The sequence below is a fragment of the Camarhynchus parvulus genome, chromosome 6, assembly GCF_901933205.1.
Source record: "Camarhynchus parvulus chromosome 6, STF_HiC, whole genome shotgun sequence".
Classification (NCBI taxonomy): Eukaryota; Metazoa; Chordata; class Aves; order Passeriformes; family Thraupidae; genus Camarhynchus; species Camarhynchus parvulus.
The window spans coordinates 15,464,053-15,483,698 of record NC_044576.1 but is presented as its reverse complement, the minus strand read 5'-3'; the positions used below and the strand labels follow the sequence as shown (position 1 = coordinate 15,483,698).

Here is a 19,646-nt window from a genome sequence, read left to right as displayed (position 1 = left end):
TAAAATGCTAGGTTTGAAAATGACAATTCCTGGCATTTTGTTTCAGTAGAAGTCTTGGCAGTGTAAATGAAATCAACTAAACATCATCTCTAAGCTGATGGACATGTGTCTGAAAGAGACACTCTTTACCAAGACAACCAGAACATTCATGGAATTGATATTCAGGAAAAAAATCAGATTACCACAAGTTTGACAAACTTCCATTTTGGCAGAAAAATGAAGCACCTAGAATAACCTTTCTGGTTAGGATTCATCGTCATGCCTAGTATGAAAGCAGTCCTCTTCTGGAAGTAAATTTATGACAGCAAAAATAATAGTTTAAATTGTGTAGTTTATTCACCTTCCTACATATCAATACTGATGAAAGGCTTCATCCAGAAGAAGCTGCACCGGGCATAGAATTTTTCTTTATTTCTTAGGTGATTCCTGCACTATTTATAGAGCTGTAATTTCCCTTTTATGCCAGATAATTATGTCCTTGCAGCTAAGACCTCTCCTTAGTAAGAACTTCTGCTAATAAACCAGAAGGCCTGAAGTATTATTCAATTGTCTTGATTGTTTACAGAATTAACTTCACACACCACACCTGTACCCCAAGTATAGGATTTTTTCCTAGATATAAAGTGAGCACTTCACATCACCCATTCAATTTAAATACATTTAAAATATCAGTGCATGCCAAGCTCTAATGCAGCAACTGAAGCCACTGCCAATCTATGACTAGCACCTTTTTCAGGTTACCAGATGATTCTTTAAAAACGAAGAAGGCCCAAGGAACAGTTCTATTAACACTGCCTTACATTTATAAATGTATGTTCTGTGTTTTTCACCAGAACAAAATACAATGCAGATTTTCATATATGCATATAAACATTTCAGCCTAATGTAGCCTTGAACATTACAGAAGCACATCTGAAAGTAAAGGCCAAGACAAGAGAACTACCTTTTAGTTAAATTTACTTGATACTGTGAAACCTGATCAGCTACAAGACTGAGACTAGCAGAAAAATTAATCACAATCCTGTTATGAGAGTAGCTTTGAAAATGTTTTTCCAGAATATATTTTCTATATTACTTTCCAGAAAGCCTTGACCATGCTTCTTTCCATCTGTAGAGTGAGAAGCGTTAAGGCTTTGTGAGAACGGCACTGTTTAGTCTCTTTGCTTTCTTACTTCCCTTTCCCTGCACAATGCATTTGGATTTCTGTACATGTTAGTATTTGCTCTGACAATGCAATGTGCCTCAGTACATTTTCCCACTTACACCACTGATCTGGTAAATACACTTCCTCTCTGTTCCTACCATTTTCTTCTCCTCTCACATCACTCTGCTTGGCAGTGTAGTATCTGTAAGCGATATAAACTGACATGTGAGGCTCTGAAATGGTCCAATCATTACAAAAAATCCCTAATGAATAAATACAGTGGATTCAAAAATGAGAGTCAACTCGATGGCCTATAAATTTGAGAAAAGGGAGAGGTAAAAAAGAAAAATAAAGGAGAAAATGCTAAGAAAATGAGAAATGTAATTAATGAAGATAAAAAGACAAAATAGGCTGCAATATATACTTTTATATAGTACAAAAGCAATTTAGGAGCATGCTTTTACTTTCTCTCTGACATTTAGATCTTGTTACAAACAGGCCCCCATATACCTTCTTCCATATGTGGATAAACCACGTTTTTTATTCCATCCTTACCTATAATCCCAAGGCTTTCTTAGAACCACCTACATATATTTTAAGCTGAAATCATCTACATGTTAGCTGTTCCTAATCATAACAGGAATGGTTTTGAGTTCCAAGCACAGCAGTCAAGATGTCATCTAAGTTAACTTAAAGAAGCCTAAAATGAGTATGCAAAAATGAAGGCAATGGAAAACTCCATTTTGATTGAAAATTCCCATCTGATACAATCTCCACCTGACAAGCTATCCATGCAAGTAGAAACCACGTTATTAGAAACAGATACCTCATGTTATCATAATCTTCTGCCCTTTAAATTGCGCACCACAATTTAGTGTTTCCATTGTGTACTACTTAAAAAACCTTTTAAATTCTTCTTATTAATATACTCAGCACATTCACCACAGTGAGAAGTACTCCTCAACTGTTAACTCAAATGCCTACCAAATTTGCCATTTTAAATAGCAACCTGAATTTCTGTTAAATACTGCAAAATGTCACTTTGTCAAAACTAAAATCCACATATTTGAGACAGTAAAAGAATTTTCAAAGAAATTTGAGAATAACTGAAAAATGACGGTAGCCATAGGAAACAATTTTAAGACTACAATTAATTTCAACAAGTTTTCTCCTGGAAGCCATGAGAACACTAGCTCTTATCTAGAAAGAAACACAATGTATTACTTGGAATGGATATGAAACTCTTCACAAGTACTACCTGTCTCAAAAAACTATGTGGGGATTTTGAGGTTGCTTCTTTGTGTGTGTTTTGTAACAGTCCCAGCTGTCCCAATGAAGTCTGCTAATGGAAAATGCACTAGATAATCCATGAGATTTTAATTATGATACTGCTTAGCCTACATTTCAGCTCCTGATTTACACCTCAACAAGAGACAAGAACAGAAAATATACTGACAACTTCATAAAGACGACTTTGTATAGCATCATATAAATATCTCTATTTTCACTTATTTTCAAATACACAAAATACTCACTCTCCTAATGTCATCTAGTGTATTAATTTCTGGTGAAAGTCCACCATGAACACAAAGAAACTGTTGATTTAAGAGAGCAGCAAGAGGGAGACAATCAAAAGCTTCCATACAAGCATCATAGACTCTTTCAGAGTACTTTATTTTACCTGCAGGAAAGAAAATAGATATCATTAAAAAACCCATAGTATATGGATGAAGTACTCTAGTGGATCATGGTTATAAGAATATATATCAAAGTGAATCCTTAAAAAAGGTGAAACATGAGTATTTTGGGGTTTAAATGAGCATTTCCAAACACCTAAACAGCAAGCATGTTTCTAAGACATATTTTCTTCCAGAACTATAAACTGTTTTCACTTCTTCTGCTATCTCAAGTGTGAAGAAACTATTGTTGTTTTTAAAATCAACTTAAAAATTTTTGTTTTTTAAAAAATCACTGTATTATTTAATATTTTTATACAATTATACAGCATACTTCAGTATAAAATGCTACTAAGAAATTTGTGAATTCTCATTCACAGTGAAAAGCTAAGAACTGATTATAGATTATATAATTTTTACCTACATGAAAGAGGGTTTCACCAGGCCAAATGATCCATTTATCAAAGGATCAATACTTACACAAGCTTTCAAATGGAGAGGTAGCTTGTATCACCAAAGAGTTATCTTACTAGTTTCTTACTATGAAATCCATCATCCAAATGGAAAAATTATCCCACAGTAGGACTTTTTGCTAGCTTCACATCACTTCTCAGCAAGTTACTCTGCACTCCTGACTACAGCAAAATTATCTTCCTCTCAAGGACTTTAAAACCAAAATTGTTACATCAAAATTTACTCCATAATGTATATTTACAGCTAGCTCTCTTCTTGCACTCCAAGGCCACACTGAACTGCAAGCAATTCTACAGAAGTCAGTGGTGCCTCCAGATGTTTGCAAGGCCTTAATTAAACTAATCTTTCAAGCACAATGACAGACTACAGATCAGGTTGCAAGTAGCTAATTTTACATTCTTAGACAGTACTTACATTCTTGCTTAAAGGTAAAATACTCTGTTAGGTGTCTGCATTCATGGTTGCCTCTCAAAAGAAACAATGTGCTTGGGTAAAGAATTTTCAGGACCCATAAGTACAGCACGCACTGTTGAGAAAAGGATAACCAATAAAATACACTAGAGTTTACATGAACTTTAAAAATTATTACTGAGAAATACTGAGTAAGGGTGTTAAGAGCTTCAAAAAGCAGGTACTGCTTAATGTGCCATTTAAAAATAGCACTACTTCCGGGAATCCAGTTCTGGACATGAGTTATGCAAATTGCTTATTACTTTTCCTAATAACAGCCACATAGAATACTGGAAAAAAACTGTATTTGCTGGATATTCAATACTAAAATAAACTCAGCAGAATTAAACTGTAGAATATTTTCATCTAGACAAATACTGTATGTGTTTCTGCTTACAATCTGGTATAATATATGATTCTAAACACTGGCATAAGAAGAAAAGCAGACATTTATTAACAGAGACTGGGAAAAAAACCCTGACAAAATAATTTCCCTTAAAGTTAGATACATCATTTGGATATCATTTTTAAAACTACAAATGGACAGAGTAAATCATCCTCTCCCCAAACGCTGGGGAAGCTGACTGCTTTTTCAGTGTACAAACAGCAAAGTCAAAGAATTATAGTAATTTTCTATCTATCATTATTACTGCAACAAGAGCAGCAAAGCCTTAAAAAGAGTCTGTTACCATCCAGCAGTCCTGAATGCCCAAAATGTATTTCACAAATTTCAGATCTAATTCTTTTATTTTTGACTGAGCACAGAAATCTCAAAACCCCACAAGTTTCGGACTTCACTGAAGTCACCTACAAACTCTTATTATCATTGTTCTTAACAAATTCCAGTACCCTGAAGCTACCATTACTCAAAGTTATTTTGCACAGAATAGCAGAATACATGAAAAGGGAAGAAAGAAAACAAATGGACACTTTAAAAAAACACTACAAACATTGAGAAACACATCAAAGACTTTTATTGCGAAGTTTAGTTAAACTAATTACTGAATTTTTATATTCTTAGTAAAAAAATGTAAAACTAATCTTTGTTCAGAATTTTTTTAAGTGTAGTGGTTGAAAAGCTTTCATACCAGATTTTGATATATTAACATATAGAGTTGATATGTAAATGCCTTTTTCAAGGACCAATACATTATTTGTAATCATGAAAAACAAGCAAAGATCAAATTAATAAATAGGGAATATCTACTGAAATTTTTCCTTAAAGATGACTTTGAGGCAATTGTTCTTGCTGCATCTCCTGTTGGTCTACCATCTCTAACAACCCCAAAATGCATTGTGCATGCCTTTCACAGCACATACCCACACATTATCAGAACTGCAACATTTTAATACAGAAACAAAAGAACTACACTGGGACTTGCAAGACACTATTTCAAATGGCATGCTATTCCATTAGATTCAGTATCTATGAAGAGATCCCAAGCTGAGGCACTTCCCAGGCTGGTTACAGAAGAACACTTAACTTAAAAACCATGCTCTGAAACTAATCGATGTGAATATGTGAATATCTTTAAAATGCAGCACAATTAAGAAACATGCTGAAAATAAAAAAAATTATTTGAATTCAAAGCAACTGAAAAATTAATGGCAGAAACACAGGTCATCCTTAGGGAATATCTGTATTTGCTCTAAGAATTTTTGTAAAGAAAAATATTAATAATTATTGAAAACCATTTGATTATCTAAATAAAAATAGTTTCTTTTATAAAAATAAACAGATAATAATATTATGAATAATTGAAAGACCTTGCAGTCATGACTCACCTGTTGTCCACAAACATACAAACATATTACCAGACAAGCAGCAGTACATATAATAATGTAACAGAATTCAACTTTTAGAAAACCAGCTAAAGAAAGAGGAGAAAAAATGAGTAAGTGGCGATTTCAACAGGACAGTCCAAACAACTGGTCAACATCCACCTGTCAACAGGCCTTTATCACAGGAGAAGGCACAGCAAGGAAGAACGCATTCAAACGTTAAAGCAGACCTAAAACTTCATTTGAAAACCTAAGTGAAAGTGTGCTTATAAAAAAATCAGGACAGAAGAGATTAATATATTCAGTTACCTCTATACTAAAATAACCTCTGTCTACATAGTCACCGAGGAAGAGGTATCTTGTGTTAGCAGGTGATCCTCCCACTTCAAACAGCTTCATTAGATCAAAGAACTGGCCATGAATATCACCACACACTGCAAGCAAAAATTTTGTTCAAATTAATTTTAAAAAATCTAATGGAAAAGTTACCAAGTTATAGTTAACATCCACAAAGTACTTCTAATTAAGAAGAAAGACAGGTATAAAGCAGGAATAACAGAAATTTTTGAAGGTTCCCCCTTTGCTTTTCATGAAGATGCTGTCTTCACTACCTGCGACAATACTGATGATATAGCTCTGAGTCCAGGAGACTGGGGGGTATTCTCCCAACACATTTAATGCACTGAGCATTGAGGTCTTGAAAGCAGTCAGCACCTCTTTAATGTCCTCCCCAGCTTCTTAGGTATCTAATTCTCCTTGGCACGTGTATTTGAAAATGCCTGCTGCTTCACAACAATTTGCTGAGTTCATGTGAACTTGAAAAAAAGGGAGTGTACTTTTGTTTCTGAGTCAGACTAACATACTTTTAAATAAAATCATATCTTCTCCTTGCTGAGTTACTTTTCTCCTTCAAATAACCATGTTCATTATTTCAACAGTGGATTTTTCCTGTGTTTTTAGAATATGAGAAGGGACAAGGCCAGTGGTCAGCAACCAAAGGCAGAAGTGCCAAAGATAGCAGCAGATGGGAAGTCTTTAGGGAGCATACAGCAAAACCAGGTCATCTCACAACCTTAAAAAAGTAATTAAAAATGCATGGAAGAGACAACTGCTTCTATCTCCTCTTTCCCACAGGAGTTCCCAGTTCAATGGAAGTCAGAAGCTGCCTTCTCACTTCTGCATAAGGTGTCACTGGTAACAACAGGAATTTGAGAGACTACGCCTTTCCTTGATGCAAAATGTCACCGATCAATTGACAAAGAGCGTGTCCTGACTTTTTACAGTTTATCATTAAAATCTTTGGAGAAAAAAGTTGTCCTAATTTTGGAAAGAAATACTGGATACGGCACACCACATTATAAAGGTTGTTATTCCCTTAGAGCAGACCATTTGTCATCACAATCTACAAAATATGAGACTAAATAGAATGTGCACTCTTTTATGTCTCTTTCCTTAATATTTCTACTCAAACACTGAAAGAACTTCCCTCCTTTTTAAATTGCCAATACTCCAATTACCTGTATATACAGAAATATAAGAATGCTAAACAAACTTTAATTCTAACTTTATCTGGAACTTCAAAGGACTCTGAGCTCAGTCAGCCACTAAGTAGCTTCCAACATTTCAATCATTCATTTTTTTAAAAATGTCAGCAATAATATGTAAAGTTTTCATTTACCCAATACTAACAAATAACAAGCTGATGCCCTAAAAGAAGCTTGCAGACACTAATTTAATTTATATAAGTCCATTTAGAAGAAAACATGTTCAGATTAAAGAAAATGTGATTTGAACATAAAAAGCAAATCTACTTTCATTGTCATGAATAACAGACATGCAACAGACAAGCTACTTTCTATGAGTCTCGACTGTTTATAAATAAAAGTATTAAATGACATCAATTCTATGTTTTACCAGGTCAAACAGAAACAGAACTGTTCCAACTATGAAAATACTCAAGTAAACCCTAGAAGTCAGTTTTGTATCCCAGTGGCTCTGGCCCTTGTGTTTAAGATGCCAAAACAATCTTTATCAGTACTACTGCTCTCACAAGAACGTGGTTTTATGTGCAGTCACCAGTCTCACTTATAGAACAATATAAAGGTGTATTTTTCACTAAGAATCCCAGTTCACAGTATGTTTCAAACCACAATTATGAGCTTCTCTTCACATATTTAGATTTCAGAATTATCCTGAGCTCAGGCAGATGCCTTTATTCCTATGTATAATATTGAAGGAATTAGAAATTCATATTTCAACAGCGTTTAACTACTTCCTTCTTTTTTCCCAATTTTAATACCAATCCTACTAGTTTTTCAATAGGTTTAATGCCTTCATTTGATAAGCAAATGCAGTTGTGAGGGATAATTCAGAAGGACTAACAGAGAAATTTTCATTCAGCAATTTGAAGACAAATTCTACTACTGAAAATATCTGTCTTTTTCAAATTTAATTATGTATGAAATTACCTAGAAATATTACCTGTAATTGGAGCTTCAACTTCTATCATAGTTTTTTCCCTCCGTAATATTGCAGCACCCTCATTGATGATTCTAAGTGCAATTTCTTCATCCACTCGACCTTCCTTTATCAAGTGGTTCTTCAAAATGTCAACCCTTGGTCTTCCATCTGTGTCAAACACCTCTTCAGATGTCAAGCGATGAGTTGGTGGAAAAGGGACAGCTAAAATTTAAACAGAAGAAACAGTAGTCATGACACTCAATTTGAAAAACTGAGTCCATCTAGGAATGGGGATCCATCATAGAATAGCTGCTAGCCCAAGTAGCAAACTTGTCTTTTCACCAAGGAATTTTACGACATCATTAAAATCTGGACAGAATACTGCTGGGTTTGTATTAAAAAAAAATAAACACCTCTACTATGCAAGGTTGTAGAAACTACAAAACAGAGTTAGAAGGCATAGTAATATGTACAATATCTGGAAGAGTCAAAACTGACTTTGCAAAGGGAAATAATCTCTCTCCATTATACCACCATTCCCTGAAGGACTCATGAACTACTGGTGACGCAGGATTATCCATTTAATAGCTACTCAGACTTTCAAAATTAAAAATTATCCCATCATCAAAGCCTCAGGTGAAAAACCCCACCAAAAAACCTCAAACAAACAAAAAGAACCACCAAAACAAATGCAAAGCTAGCAAGAAAAGGATCCAATGCTATTCAAAAGACTAGAAATAAAAAGAGTCAGTAAGCAGTGGTTGGGGACCAAAGCAGGCTCAGCAACTGCCCAGACAGCACATCTGGCAATCTGCAGTTCAGTTACTGCACAAGTGAAATATGGATGTGAGCCATGGAAAAAGACAACACTTCAAAATGCCACTAAGCAATGTCATGGCGCTCAGGATGTTACAGGAAATAAAACTAATCTGACCCTGTCCTCTCCTCAAGCATTCTACTGTTGAAAGAATGAACTACAACAGAAGCAAAACCATTCTGTTTCTCACCATTTAAATACTCTGTGTTAAAAGAGAAAAATAGGAGGAACACATCTATTCAGAGATAAGAACTACTGGCATGAATACACTTGTAGATAGAGTATTCATATTTCTTTTCATACTCTCTGAAGTTAAACTTTACATTCCAAAAATCAATGCTTAGATATTGAAACATTCCCTGACTTCATTTAAATCATAAAAAGATTTCTAGATTACTAGTAACACATTGCTACCCTTCTGTTTTATGGAGGAGTAAAAATAAAACACCTGAAGCACAAATCATATATATATTCACTGAAATTAAAGTTTTCTGGAAGATAAACTACAGATATGTCTACTATTTCTCTTATAAAAGTTTCTATGTAGCAAAAAGCTGCAAAATGTGCCCCTACATATTGTAGAACAAATTCACCACTTTTCTGTGAACATAAAGTATTCGATTAATGAAAGGAAAATTTTATGCCTTTCCTTCAACCTCCTCTATCAGCAATTCAGGTTTCACTCAGAAATGCTAAAATGCCATGTAGTCCAAATGTTAATAAACTTAACTTATTTAAGATATCAAAAGACAATCACTTCTATTCCACGCACAACTATTTAAAAACATAAATCTGGCTCTGAGAAATTAATTATTCTGACAAAATAAATTTATCTAATTTTTAGAAGCATTTAATTGTGACCAGGCAAGCATCAGTTCTAATATTAACTGCTTTTCTGAACTTACTTTCTAACCTTCAGATTCTCTTAATGTTATTTTTTACATTATTTGGAGGTTTTTATCAATCTGTACCTGAATCAGTTTTAGGATCTTTCTTGCCCCACTTTTTCTAATACATTATTTGTGGGCCCACAACTGCCTTCAGCAATTCAAAGTTGATCTTGTCTTTTCAGGAGAGACCAGACAACTCAAAAAGAAGATTTCTCCTGCTTTAATTCCTTCAAAACCATGAGAGATCTCACACACCTTCCCACAACCAAAGTCAGTGACCTCCAACACACAGTTTTTTAAGAACTGTGCTCCATTAATCCTAGTATTATGCAGATCTACCAAGGTGAAGATGACTGTTTTGTTCTTTTTGGAAGCTTTTTTTGGTAGATGCAGGGTGTGGCAGAGAATGGTCTGTTGAGATGACCAACCATTCTACATTCTCTTAAATGCAAATCATTACTAACTTACTACAACTACCAGTGGCTGCAGAATTCAAGACCTCTTCCTTATGGCAGTTCAGATATTTCAGGGGTTTTAAGTCTGTGGTAAATGAAATTTTCTTCTCTTAATAAAGTTCTTGTACCTACTAACAAAATAAAGCTTTGAGTTTGTCTATTGAATTATATTCTCTAGGAGGCTAAAAACCCAGCTGTTTTTACTCCAGTGACAAGATCTGTCTCAAATTATTTGAATTAATATACTTATGAAGACTCAGATTTAAAACCCTGTATCCAGGGGAGTGTTATCCATAATGCCCAAAACACACAACTGTGGTATGAGAAGTAATTAAGGATCTCTGAAGTTATATCTGCCTCATGAAAAAATGAAGTCTTAAAACTAGTTCCTCAGAGTTTAACAAAATCCTTTTCACATAATACATGTATTTTCCCATTGCTCAAGAAGGATTTCTTAAAAATAATTTTCAGAGAAGGCAGAATAAAATATGGCTAAAGATTTTAGCCATGATCTGCATCATCCAGTAAATAAAAAGTAACACATTTTAGAAAAACTGCTTCTTTCCATTTTATACTTTGAGTTTTGTTCCAGCAAAAGTTAACACTCTATTAGAGTGCATACCTTTGAAAAATATTACAACTGCTTTTAATAGGTTAAGGATGAGGATTTTTGAAGCATGTAGACAATTTCTGCAAACTAATGGGTTTAATTAAAGCTTTGATGAAGTAGTCATAGAATGTTATAGCCTAAGGAAAAAGAATTGCAGCATGATGTGTTCCAAGACACGAATATAATCCATGTTTCAAAGTCTTTGTGCACAACCTGCGCTCTTGGGACTGCAACAGAATGGTAATTAAGAGGAGTTACCCTAAGGAAATAACATGGTGTTGGGCATTAAAGGATTCTCTTCTTTCATTCCCAGCCAAGCTAAACAATAGAAAAGTATCGAGAGATGAATATCTAATACACACCGCAATATCTTATTAGTAAAAGTATAGATGTTAATGACAAATGTAACACATCATGATTTACAACCACAGACAAGACTTTCTAAAACAAACCATTGCTTACTAGTCACAATTAATCAACTTCACTTTAAAAATACATACAAATGATACAATTTTAATAAACTGATCAAACAATGTAAAAAATAGAGCTGAGGAAAAAAACAGTTAATAGCTTTTGGGACTTGTTAATGAAAATACTTTGATGGCTTTTTATTGCTAATTGAATATACATTAACAAAAAGGAAAAAAATCACCTTGCCTTTGTACTGCAGTATCAATAAGAGATATAGAAAGCAAAACCCCAAAACTTAATTCTACACTGACTTTCTACAAGCCTCTGGGTACATGGATACCTTACAATAAAGCATGCTGTGGAGATTCAAAGATTAGCAGCAATCTGAAGGATGAATTCCCATTACATAGCAAGAAGTTCAAAGGAGAAAAACAACATTAGTGTGGCACTTTACCCAATATAATAATCCCTGCTGAGAGGTGCAATATGGCAACTCACCCAAACACGCTATGTCCAGACCCAAAGCAGACCTCACACTGCCTAGTAACTAAATACAACAGTAGCTGCTAATAAAATTTTACATGTAGATACTGTAAATTTAAAGCACACTGATACCTATGCCCATTGTAATAACCTCAGTTAAATCTGGCTTATATCAAGAGACACCCTGTTGGAACAGGCTCATGAAACAAGATGAGATCAAGGCCCCTAGACTAATGTAAGAAAAAGCATCAGGGATCAACTGCAGAAGGTACTCTACTTTCACAAGCAAAATTGTTTCTGTTCTTATGGCTGTAAAAATTAAATAATTCTTTTTCTGTCACAGTGAAAGAAAAGTAGCCATTCTTCCTCTATCACCAGAAACCCATGGCATGTTTCATGAATTTAGTTTTGGCTGTTAAAACCTGCTCAATATCCCAGACTGCATTTTCTGTTTCAAGAATGTTTTTGATTTTATTGATGAAGTTTGTCTCACCTCACATTACTGAGGTTACTAAACACAGACATTCTGTTTGCAAAGAGTTTGTTGCTTTGGTGATAGGTATACATTAAACTGCCTATATAACGTTTGTCTCCACCAAGTGTATCATGGAGCAATACAAGCATGGTGCTCTGTGAAAAGGAAGGCCAGCATTCTTCACTTTCTCAGCAGGTTTATTACCATGATAGCAAAATGGTCTGTGGTTTTTCTGTCATTTAGCCACCTTTTGTGGTCTTTTGGTTTTATAAATGCATTGCTGTCTATGTATTGTCACTCAGAAGAATCACAAAGCCTAACACTTGTTTACATCTTTCAATTTGTCCCTGGAGTTTTCACACCTCTGCCAGCATCTCTACAGAAGGAAAATATGCAGCATCCATAACTGCTATGAGGACAGAATATATCTAAATATTCTTCTGCATTGGCAGAACAGATTTGAAAAGAAAGAGCATAAAGGCATCACAGATGGTCTGTGGACCAGCAACTTTGAAAATACTAGATAAGCACAAATACACAGCCACATCTATTGGAATCAGAAAGCTACAATCAAAAGCTGACAAAATCCGCAAGTAACCCTATTCACCTCAAGCAAGAAAGCACAGACACAGCAAAGTCAATTTCTTGCAAATTACCAAAACTATCCCTCAATTTCTTTGTATGCAAGGTTCCTGCTATATTAACCAGCACCCTAAAAGCAAGAAAAAATGGCCCTGTAAACCTTGAAACCCTACAACAGCACTAAAGGTATTATTTATTTCATCCTCACTTATCATGTACTTGTAGTCCCAAAAGTTTCATAGAATTTTAGATCTCAAATGAAACTGGCTATATCTTGTATGCCATGGTATATTCATTCATCTTTTATACTGTGTAGTTTTTCAATTAACTTGGCTGACGTTTCTGGATGTTCCTCACAGGAAAAAAAGAATTATTTCTTTGAAAAGTATTTAAAGATACTCCTCCCCTTAAAATGGCCACATGGTGTTATATAATACATATATATGTTAAAGATTACTTAGTGCTTAAATGCACTTCTGGCAATGACGGATGCATAGATCTTTCCCTCTCCATACTCTGTTTTTGAAACAGGGCGGTTTATGGATTTTCTCTAAAGTTTCATCCAGACCACCATGTTTATGACCACTGCTGGAACTGTTTTCCACTATTTTGTCCAGATTCTGAAGAGACATTTTCATCGCTTTTGCCTCCACTGTACCTTATAGCTACTAATTCCACAATCTGAATTACATGTTACATGAAAAGGTATTTCACATTTTCTATTTTGTTTGGTTCTGCATTTCTTGTTTTCACAGGGTGACAAGAATTACAGTAGCTTCCTATTCAACTTTTCCATTAAATACCATTCATAAGGTAAGAAATATCTAACTCTACCCTCTATTCAACCACTCCTTTTCCAAGTCAGAGACTTGTCATCTTTGTCACTCCACCTCGCCCAAAAGCCACTCTCTGCCTCTGAACATATCTTCAGATAAAGAAAAAAATCAGGAAGATGGAACAAAATTACATGTTGCTGTTCAGGAAGCACATATAACACAACATACAGATAATGGCATGATGGTGCAATCTCTTTTTTCTAAATTGGTCATCTAATACTCCCTGAATTCTTATCAGACCAGTTGACTGCCACTGCATCAACATTTTCACAATGTCATCCATACAGATCCTAATATTTATTTCCCAAGTTCACTGCCTGCTATGTTTAAGAAGGAATTGTTCTGTCCTTTGTAGAGTCTGCTCTGTCCTTCTCTGAACAACATCTCCTACAACTTCTTTACCAAGCACTCAGCCTAACAAGAGCTTACTGAAGCATCTCTGGAAGTCTGCTGTCCTGGGTAAGTGTTACTCTTTGCCATTCACTCTGTTTTCTAAAGAACCTGTCAACACATTTAAAGAGCACACATGACAGATGTTAACCTCCCTCCACCATGGGAGTATATCACCTATTAACATCCTTTCTCTCCTTATTAACTTTGATCCAGAAGAGGATATTTCCTCTTCTGCTTACTTTAAAGACTTCAGTGAAGAAACATGATGAATAGTTTTGCCTGGATCAACAAGCTCACTGGCTTCTTCAAAATATTCTAAAAATTTCTCTTGATTTTCATCTATGAAACCTGTACCAATTCCTCTTTAACACTGTATTTCCTAGGTATATAGCTAGGCCACCCTTTCTTACAAGTGCTATGAATCTGTTTAAATTAAACTTATTGATTTACAGTTGTCTAGTTAATTCCAGATTTTTTTTTACATGCAGCCATGCTCCATCTCTCAGACTCAGAAGATGAGTTACGCCACAGACCATGGAAAATAAACAATTTTGTACCCAAAACTCCCAAGGAATTCCTTTAGAGCCACCAGACAAATATCTCCTGACCTTGGGATACTTTTTGGGAACATATATTTTTCATTGATGAATTTTGAAGCCTCTTACATTTCAGTGAGAGAATTCTTTGATCCATTCAGCAATAAAACTGACTCATGTGTGAATGAGTCCTTAGTTCCTTATACAATAAGCACACACGTGAGCAGCTGTCAGATTTTTGTCCTTTGGCCTTACCTTCCCAGCCCGCAACTGCCAATTTGCCCTACTGAAATTGAAAAAGGCTTCCATTTTTGGGTGAGTTTTTTTTGGTTTTGTTGTTGTTATTTCAAGATTCATCCCCTCTAAACATCCCCTGAACAAAAAAAAGACCAAACACTTACTTGCCAAAACTCAGTTCCATTCCATCGTCTCTTCCCCAAAACAAAATTGTGATTTTTAAATTTTTTTTTAATATGACCCTTTAATACTCTCTTCATGTTGCTGCTTTTCTGGATCATCTTAGAATCTAGAGAGCAGCATAAGCGCCTTACAAAATTTTTAAAACAGGCTTCATGCTGCCAGTCAACTTTTAACTTTTTACCTTTTTTTAAAACCAGACTCTGAATTATAAATTTAAATACTCCAATGATTTCTTTTTCTCCTTACATGGGCGTAATTGTTCAAAAGTAGCTATTAGAGCCTTTACTTCAGAGCCTGCTTGCTCAAGGATTTGAGTTACATTTCTTTGGGTTTCTCTAAAGAGTTGTTTCAATAAGCTTCCCTTTAATATCTAAATTACTGTCTGCCAATCAGACTGTACCATGACTTCTATCCAAAACAAAGGAATACTGAAATCTTTCCATTTCCAGAAGAACAGACATAATCTCCAAATTTAGCATTAGATCAGCATGACAAGGTCCCGTGGATTGTGTCCCAAGGCCTAGCAACATCCACAGTGCACACAAAGTAATGCTGGGAGGATGGGAACTCCCAAGAACAGCTCTGGGCTATAACTACCCACAGGAGAGTCAGGGAAATCCTGATCCTTTGCTCTCAAAAAAAAAAAAAAAGGCTATGAAGGCTCATCCCTGCCACGCTCAAGACCACAGTACCAGTGTGAGCTTCCAAGCTCTTCTTCATCCCTACCAGGGAAAAAAAAGTACCTTACTACAAGGCAGGGAAACAGCTGTTTCAGGAGAAAAGATACATCGACAAATTTAAAGTTTGAAAGTCACATGGCTGAAAGGTGAGGTGAGCTGACTGAAGTCAGTGAATTTTCATCTTAAAAACAGGCAAACCCAAAGAATCAGATACAGTATTTAAGTATCAAGAACAGTTTATTGAAAAAATATTTTGACAAAACATAATGAAGGGAACTGATTTGTTTCACGACACACTAAAACATTAAGTATCCTTCAAAGATGGACAGGGTGCCTTAGAAAACAGTCAATCAGAACAACAGGCACATTTTCTCATCCCTCTTTGGGAAAAAAAGTATATAGCAGTAATAAAAGCCTCATCACGAGACACCTTTTGGGAACCAAATGCCAAAAGCTGACTTTAGACAGTTTTTCAGTTCCATAGCTAACCATTAATTTACAGGAAACTCTGTAAGTACAAATTACTTAGGCAATTTAACTAAGCCATGTAATAGAAAATTTAAGCTTTTTATACACTTCAAAAGCAATCAATGACCTTTGATGAGAAAATTCGTACTTGGAAAGGTATGCTAGACAACACAGCTAGACTGCATATTTAAAGCTATTTTTATGTTTATTTTGTATATATCTATCTGATATGACACAATAAATCTGTCAGCCTTTCAGATACTTCTCTACATATCTGTACTTCCCATCAACTGCTAAATATACAAGTCAAAATATGAAGGGGGACACATCCTAATCATTATCCTACCTTATCAGAAAAAATGACTTACTGATGATACAGTAATCCAGTCATTTCTTCTTGGGTGAGCATCTCTTGCCCACTTTTGCTAACATATATTATAACTGGTAAAGAATTCAATTTCTCACAGCCACTGAAATTTAATGGATTCTGTTCTTTATCCCCCTCTTCCACTGATACAGAGGAAGAAAATAAAACTTAAATAAAATCAAGATAAACAATGCAAATAAAAGCAAGCTTTAGGTCCTGAATTCAAATTTTCTCCCCAAAAGACACAGTATATAGAAAGGCATGGAAGCAGAAATACGGACCAATACACAGATACACCAGATAATATTACTACATTTTCTCTGTGGCTTTTCTTAAGAATCTGAGACATTATAAAAGACCTATTCATTGTATAATAGGAGAGAGTATGGTGAATGTTTCTTGGTATGCAAGAGGCAATGCATCTGTTTGTGAAGAGGGATGTGACACAGTTGTCACATCTTAGCACAGTTTCAACAAATTGCACAGATACTCCCACTTAGGACTGACATAACCTGCAATCTTGCACTTCTGGGGTCACTGCCTAAAAAAAGTATTTCCAACTGCACTGCACCTAATGGGGGAGGAGAAACCAAACCACCCTGTCCTTTGTATCAATAACATAGACAGCTTGGCACAACTGGCCAGGCTTTCTCCAGCAGCCAGTGATTCAGCATGATAGGGGTGGAGAGGACAGGTCAACAGAAGGTACAGAAAAATGCTGCTATATGAACTGGTTGTAATTACGTCAGATGAAGCCATCAAAGACTGATTACCTATACAATACAATATTACCTACACAAAGAGGTATACCTACACCTATTATCTATACAAATTACCTATACAATAGTTCTGCATCCTAACACCCAGGTTCAAAGAAATACTGCAAACTCAGGCAATAATTCTGCTTAGAATGAAGTAAGTCTTAAAGACAATTTAAACAACCAGATGCACAGGTTACATTGTGACAAGCTGACTTATTAAGCGATTGGAAATGAGCAGGTTTTCCATTGTGTTCTAAAGCACCTGATCACTTACTATTAGTTTTTCCCATTGTTTGAAGAACTTAACTTCCTACCACAAATTGCAGTAAAGGTACAAAAATTCAGCAGGTCTAAACACCACACACTGAAGTACACTAAGGAGTACAGGTTTCCAATAGACAGGTTTTAACATTTTCTACTTTTACCCTTGCAATTTATTCACACAAATCAACAGGTTAAGCAATTCAAAATGAGTAACAACTTATTGCAAGTAAAGTTTTCCAGTTTACTAGAAAACATGCCAATGTTCAAAATATCCAATGGGATTCCAAGGCTCTAATTAACACCTGCCGAGGACAAAGGCATCCTTTTCATTTCTCAAGGCCTCCTGTAACATAACAAGTTAAACAACCAGATCTGCACACCTTCGACCTCAGTCAGACCCTGTGTTCCTAGGAATGTCAATGTTAAAAGCAGACTCTTGTGTACACCCGAGATTTCCAACCAGGCCTGCCATAACAATTGTCCACATTGACACCACCAAATACAGTGCAACACAAAAACCACTGGGATCAAAATAAAATGATGTGCAACTTCAGTAAACATAACATAGGAATTCTTTGAAGCACTACCTATGCTCCACCCTTAACTATCAATTTAGGTCTATCACACATATTTCAGGATGCTCTGTTTGCAAGGGATTATTCTCCCCATAAAAACTAAAATGACACACTTCACAGGGTTCAGCGAAAGGAACTGTTTTATACCATTTTGGCCGCTAGACCATCCTAGTTTTAGATGGATGTATCTACTACAAAATGCTTTACTTTTTCTCCTAAGAAGTATAACGTTTGACTTCTAGCGGCTCCCCACGAGATTACCAAGGCAGGCCACAAAGAAATAGATCAAGGTGAATTTTCTCCATCAGAACTGGAATCTGAGAACAGCAGCCAATAGAACGGGCGGCAGCACCTTCCCATTCGCTCTTCCCCGGCGCTGTCAGCGGCTGCAATTACAGGGCTCTCCCCTGGCAGGCAGCGGAAAAGCCCCGCAGAGCCGGGGTCCGGGAGGGCCGGAGCGCGGCGGGGCCCCCGGTCAGCCCCGCACATCCCTCGGGCAGCGCATCCGGGCGGGACGCGCCAGGCCCGCAGGCCCCGGCCACCGCTTCCCCCGCAGCCCCGCCGCCCTCACAGGCCGCCCGCGCCCAGCTCAGTCCCCTCGATGCAGCAGCGCCCACCCCGGATACTCCCACGCCCGTGCAGGCATCCCACGCCTCCGGCAAGGCGCCGAGCTGCCCTCCCGTCCCCACCTGCAGGCAGGGCAGCCCAGCCCGCACAGGGCACCGCTCCCCACGGCCGGGCCGCCTCTCCGCGCCTAGGCGGGCCCCGGCGCTCGGGCGGGGGTCACGGCCCCGCCGCGCCGCGCAGCCATGTTCCCTCTGAGGGACAGCGGGAGGCTCACCCTTGACGGCGCGTTCGCTGGTGGCGTGGGGCGTCAGCAGCAGCACCTTGCTCCCTTCCTTGGCGGACATCGCTGAGCGCTGCCGGGCTCCGGCGGCGGCTGCTGGGCGCGGCAGCGCCTTCGTCCGCCCCTCCGCCGGCGGCTGGTGGGGCGCGGCGGGGCGGGCGGGGGCGGCTACAGGCGCCGGGCGGCGGCGGCCCGGCGGAACATGGCGGCGGGCGCGGCTCGCGGCTCCTGGCGCAGCGCGGGGACGGTCCGCCCCGGGCCCGGCATGCACCGCGCCGCCGCCCGCCGGGCACCGCGGGAGCGCGCGGAGCTCCCGGCCCCGACCGGGACCACGGCGAGACTCCGGCCCGACCCGGGGCGGCGGCGCGGGGCGGGGCGGGGAATGCGGCCCGACACCTCCCGGCGCGCCCCGGACAGTAGGGGGAGGCGGGCGAGGCGTCCGGAACGCCCCCGCCCCAGGACGGGCGGGCTCCAGGCCGGGGCTGAGGGGGAGGTGCGGCGGATGGCCCGGCCCCCAGCGAAGCCGCGCGGGCGAGGGCCGGCGGCCACCATGGAGAGCTCCGTGGGGCCGCCCCGGGGGCCGCACAGCTGGGGAGCGGGGCTGGGGCGTGGCGAGGCCCTCGCTTCCCACCGGGAACCAGCGCAGAGCGAGGGGCCGCGCCCGTACCCTCGAGGGGGCCAGCACGACAGAAAGGGACCCAGAGCCGCCCCTGGCAGGAGAGGGAGGAGGAAGGAGAAGTTCCCCCGCAGTGAGAGTTTGGGCAGAGCTTGGGGCAAACTCCCAGCGACA

General features: G+C 38.2%; 1 protein-coding gene across 5 annotated transcripts in view; it reads right to left on the bottom strand.

The window, feature by feature from the left end:
• The window catches only part of PPP3CB (protein phosphatase 3 catalytic subunit beta), a 40,137-nt gene extending 21,070 nt beyond the window's left edge, over nt 1–19,067 (bottom strand). For all 5 annotated transcript variants that reach the window (XM_030951747.1, XM_030951749.1, XM_030951748.1 and 2 more), the window contains exons 1-5: nt 18,851–19,067; nt 8,008–8,208; nt 5,836–5,960; nt 3,709–3,820; nt 2,680–2,825 (exon numbers count right to left, since the gene is read on the bottom strand). In XM_030951747.1, coding sequence (XP_030807607.1) covers nt 2,680–2,825; nt 3,709–3,820; nt 5,836–5,960; nt 8,008–8,208; nt 18,851–18,920 — 654 coding nt within the window. In that variant the 5' untranslated portion in view covers nt 18,921–19,067. The remainder of the gene's footprint in view (nt 1–2,679; nt 2,826–3,708; nt 3,821–5,835; nt 5,961–8,007; nt 8,209–18,850) is intronic.
• Between the last annotated feature and the right edge of the window lie 579 nt (nt 19,068–19,646).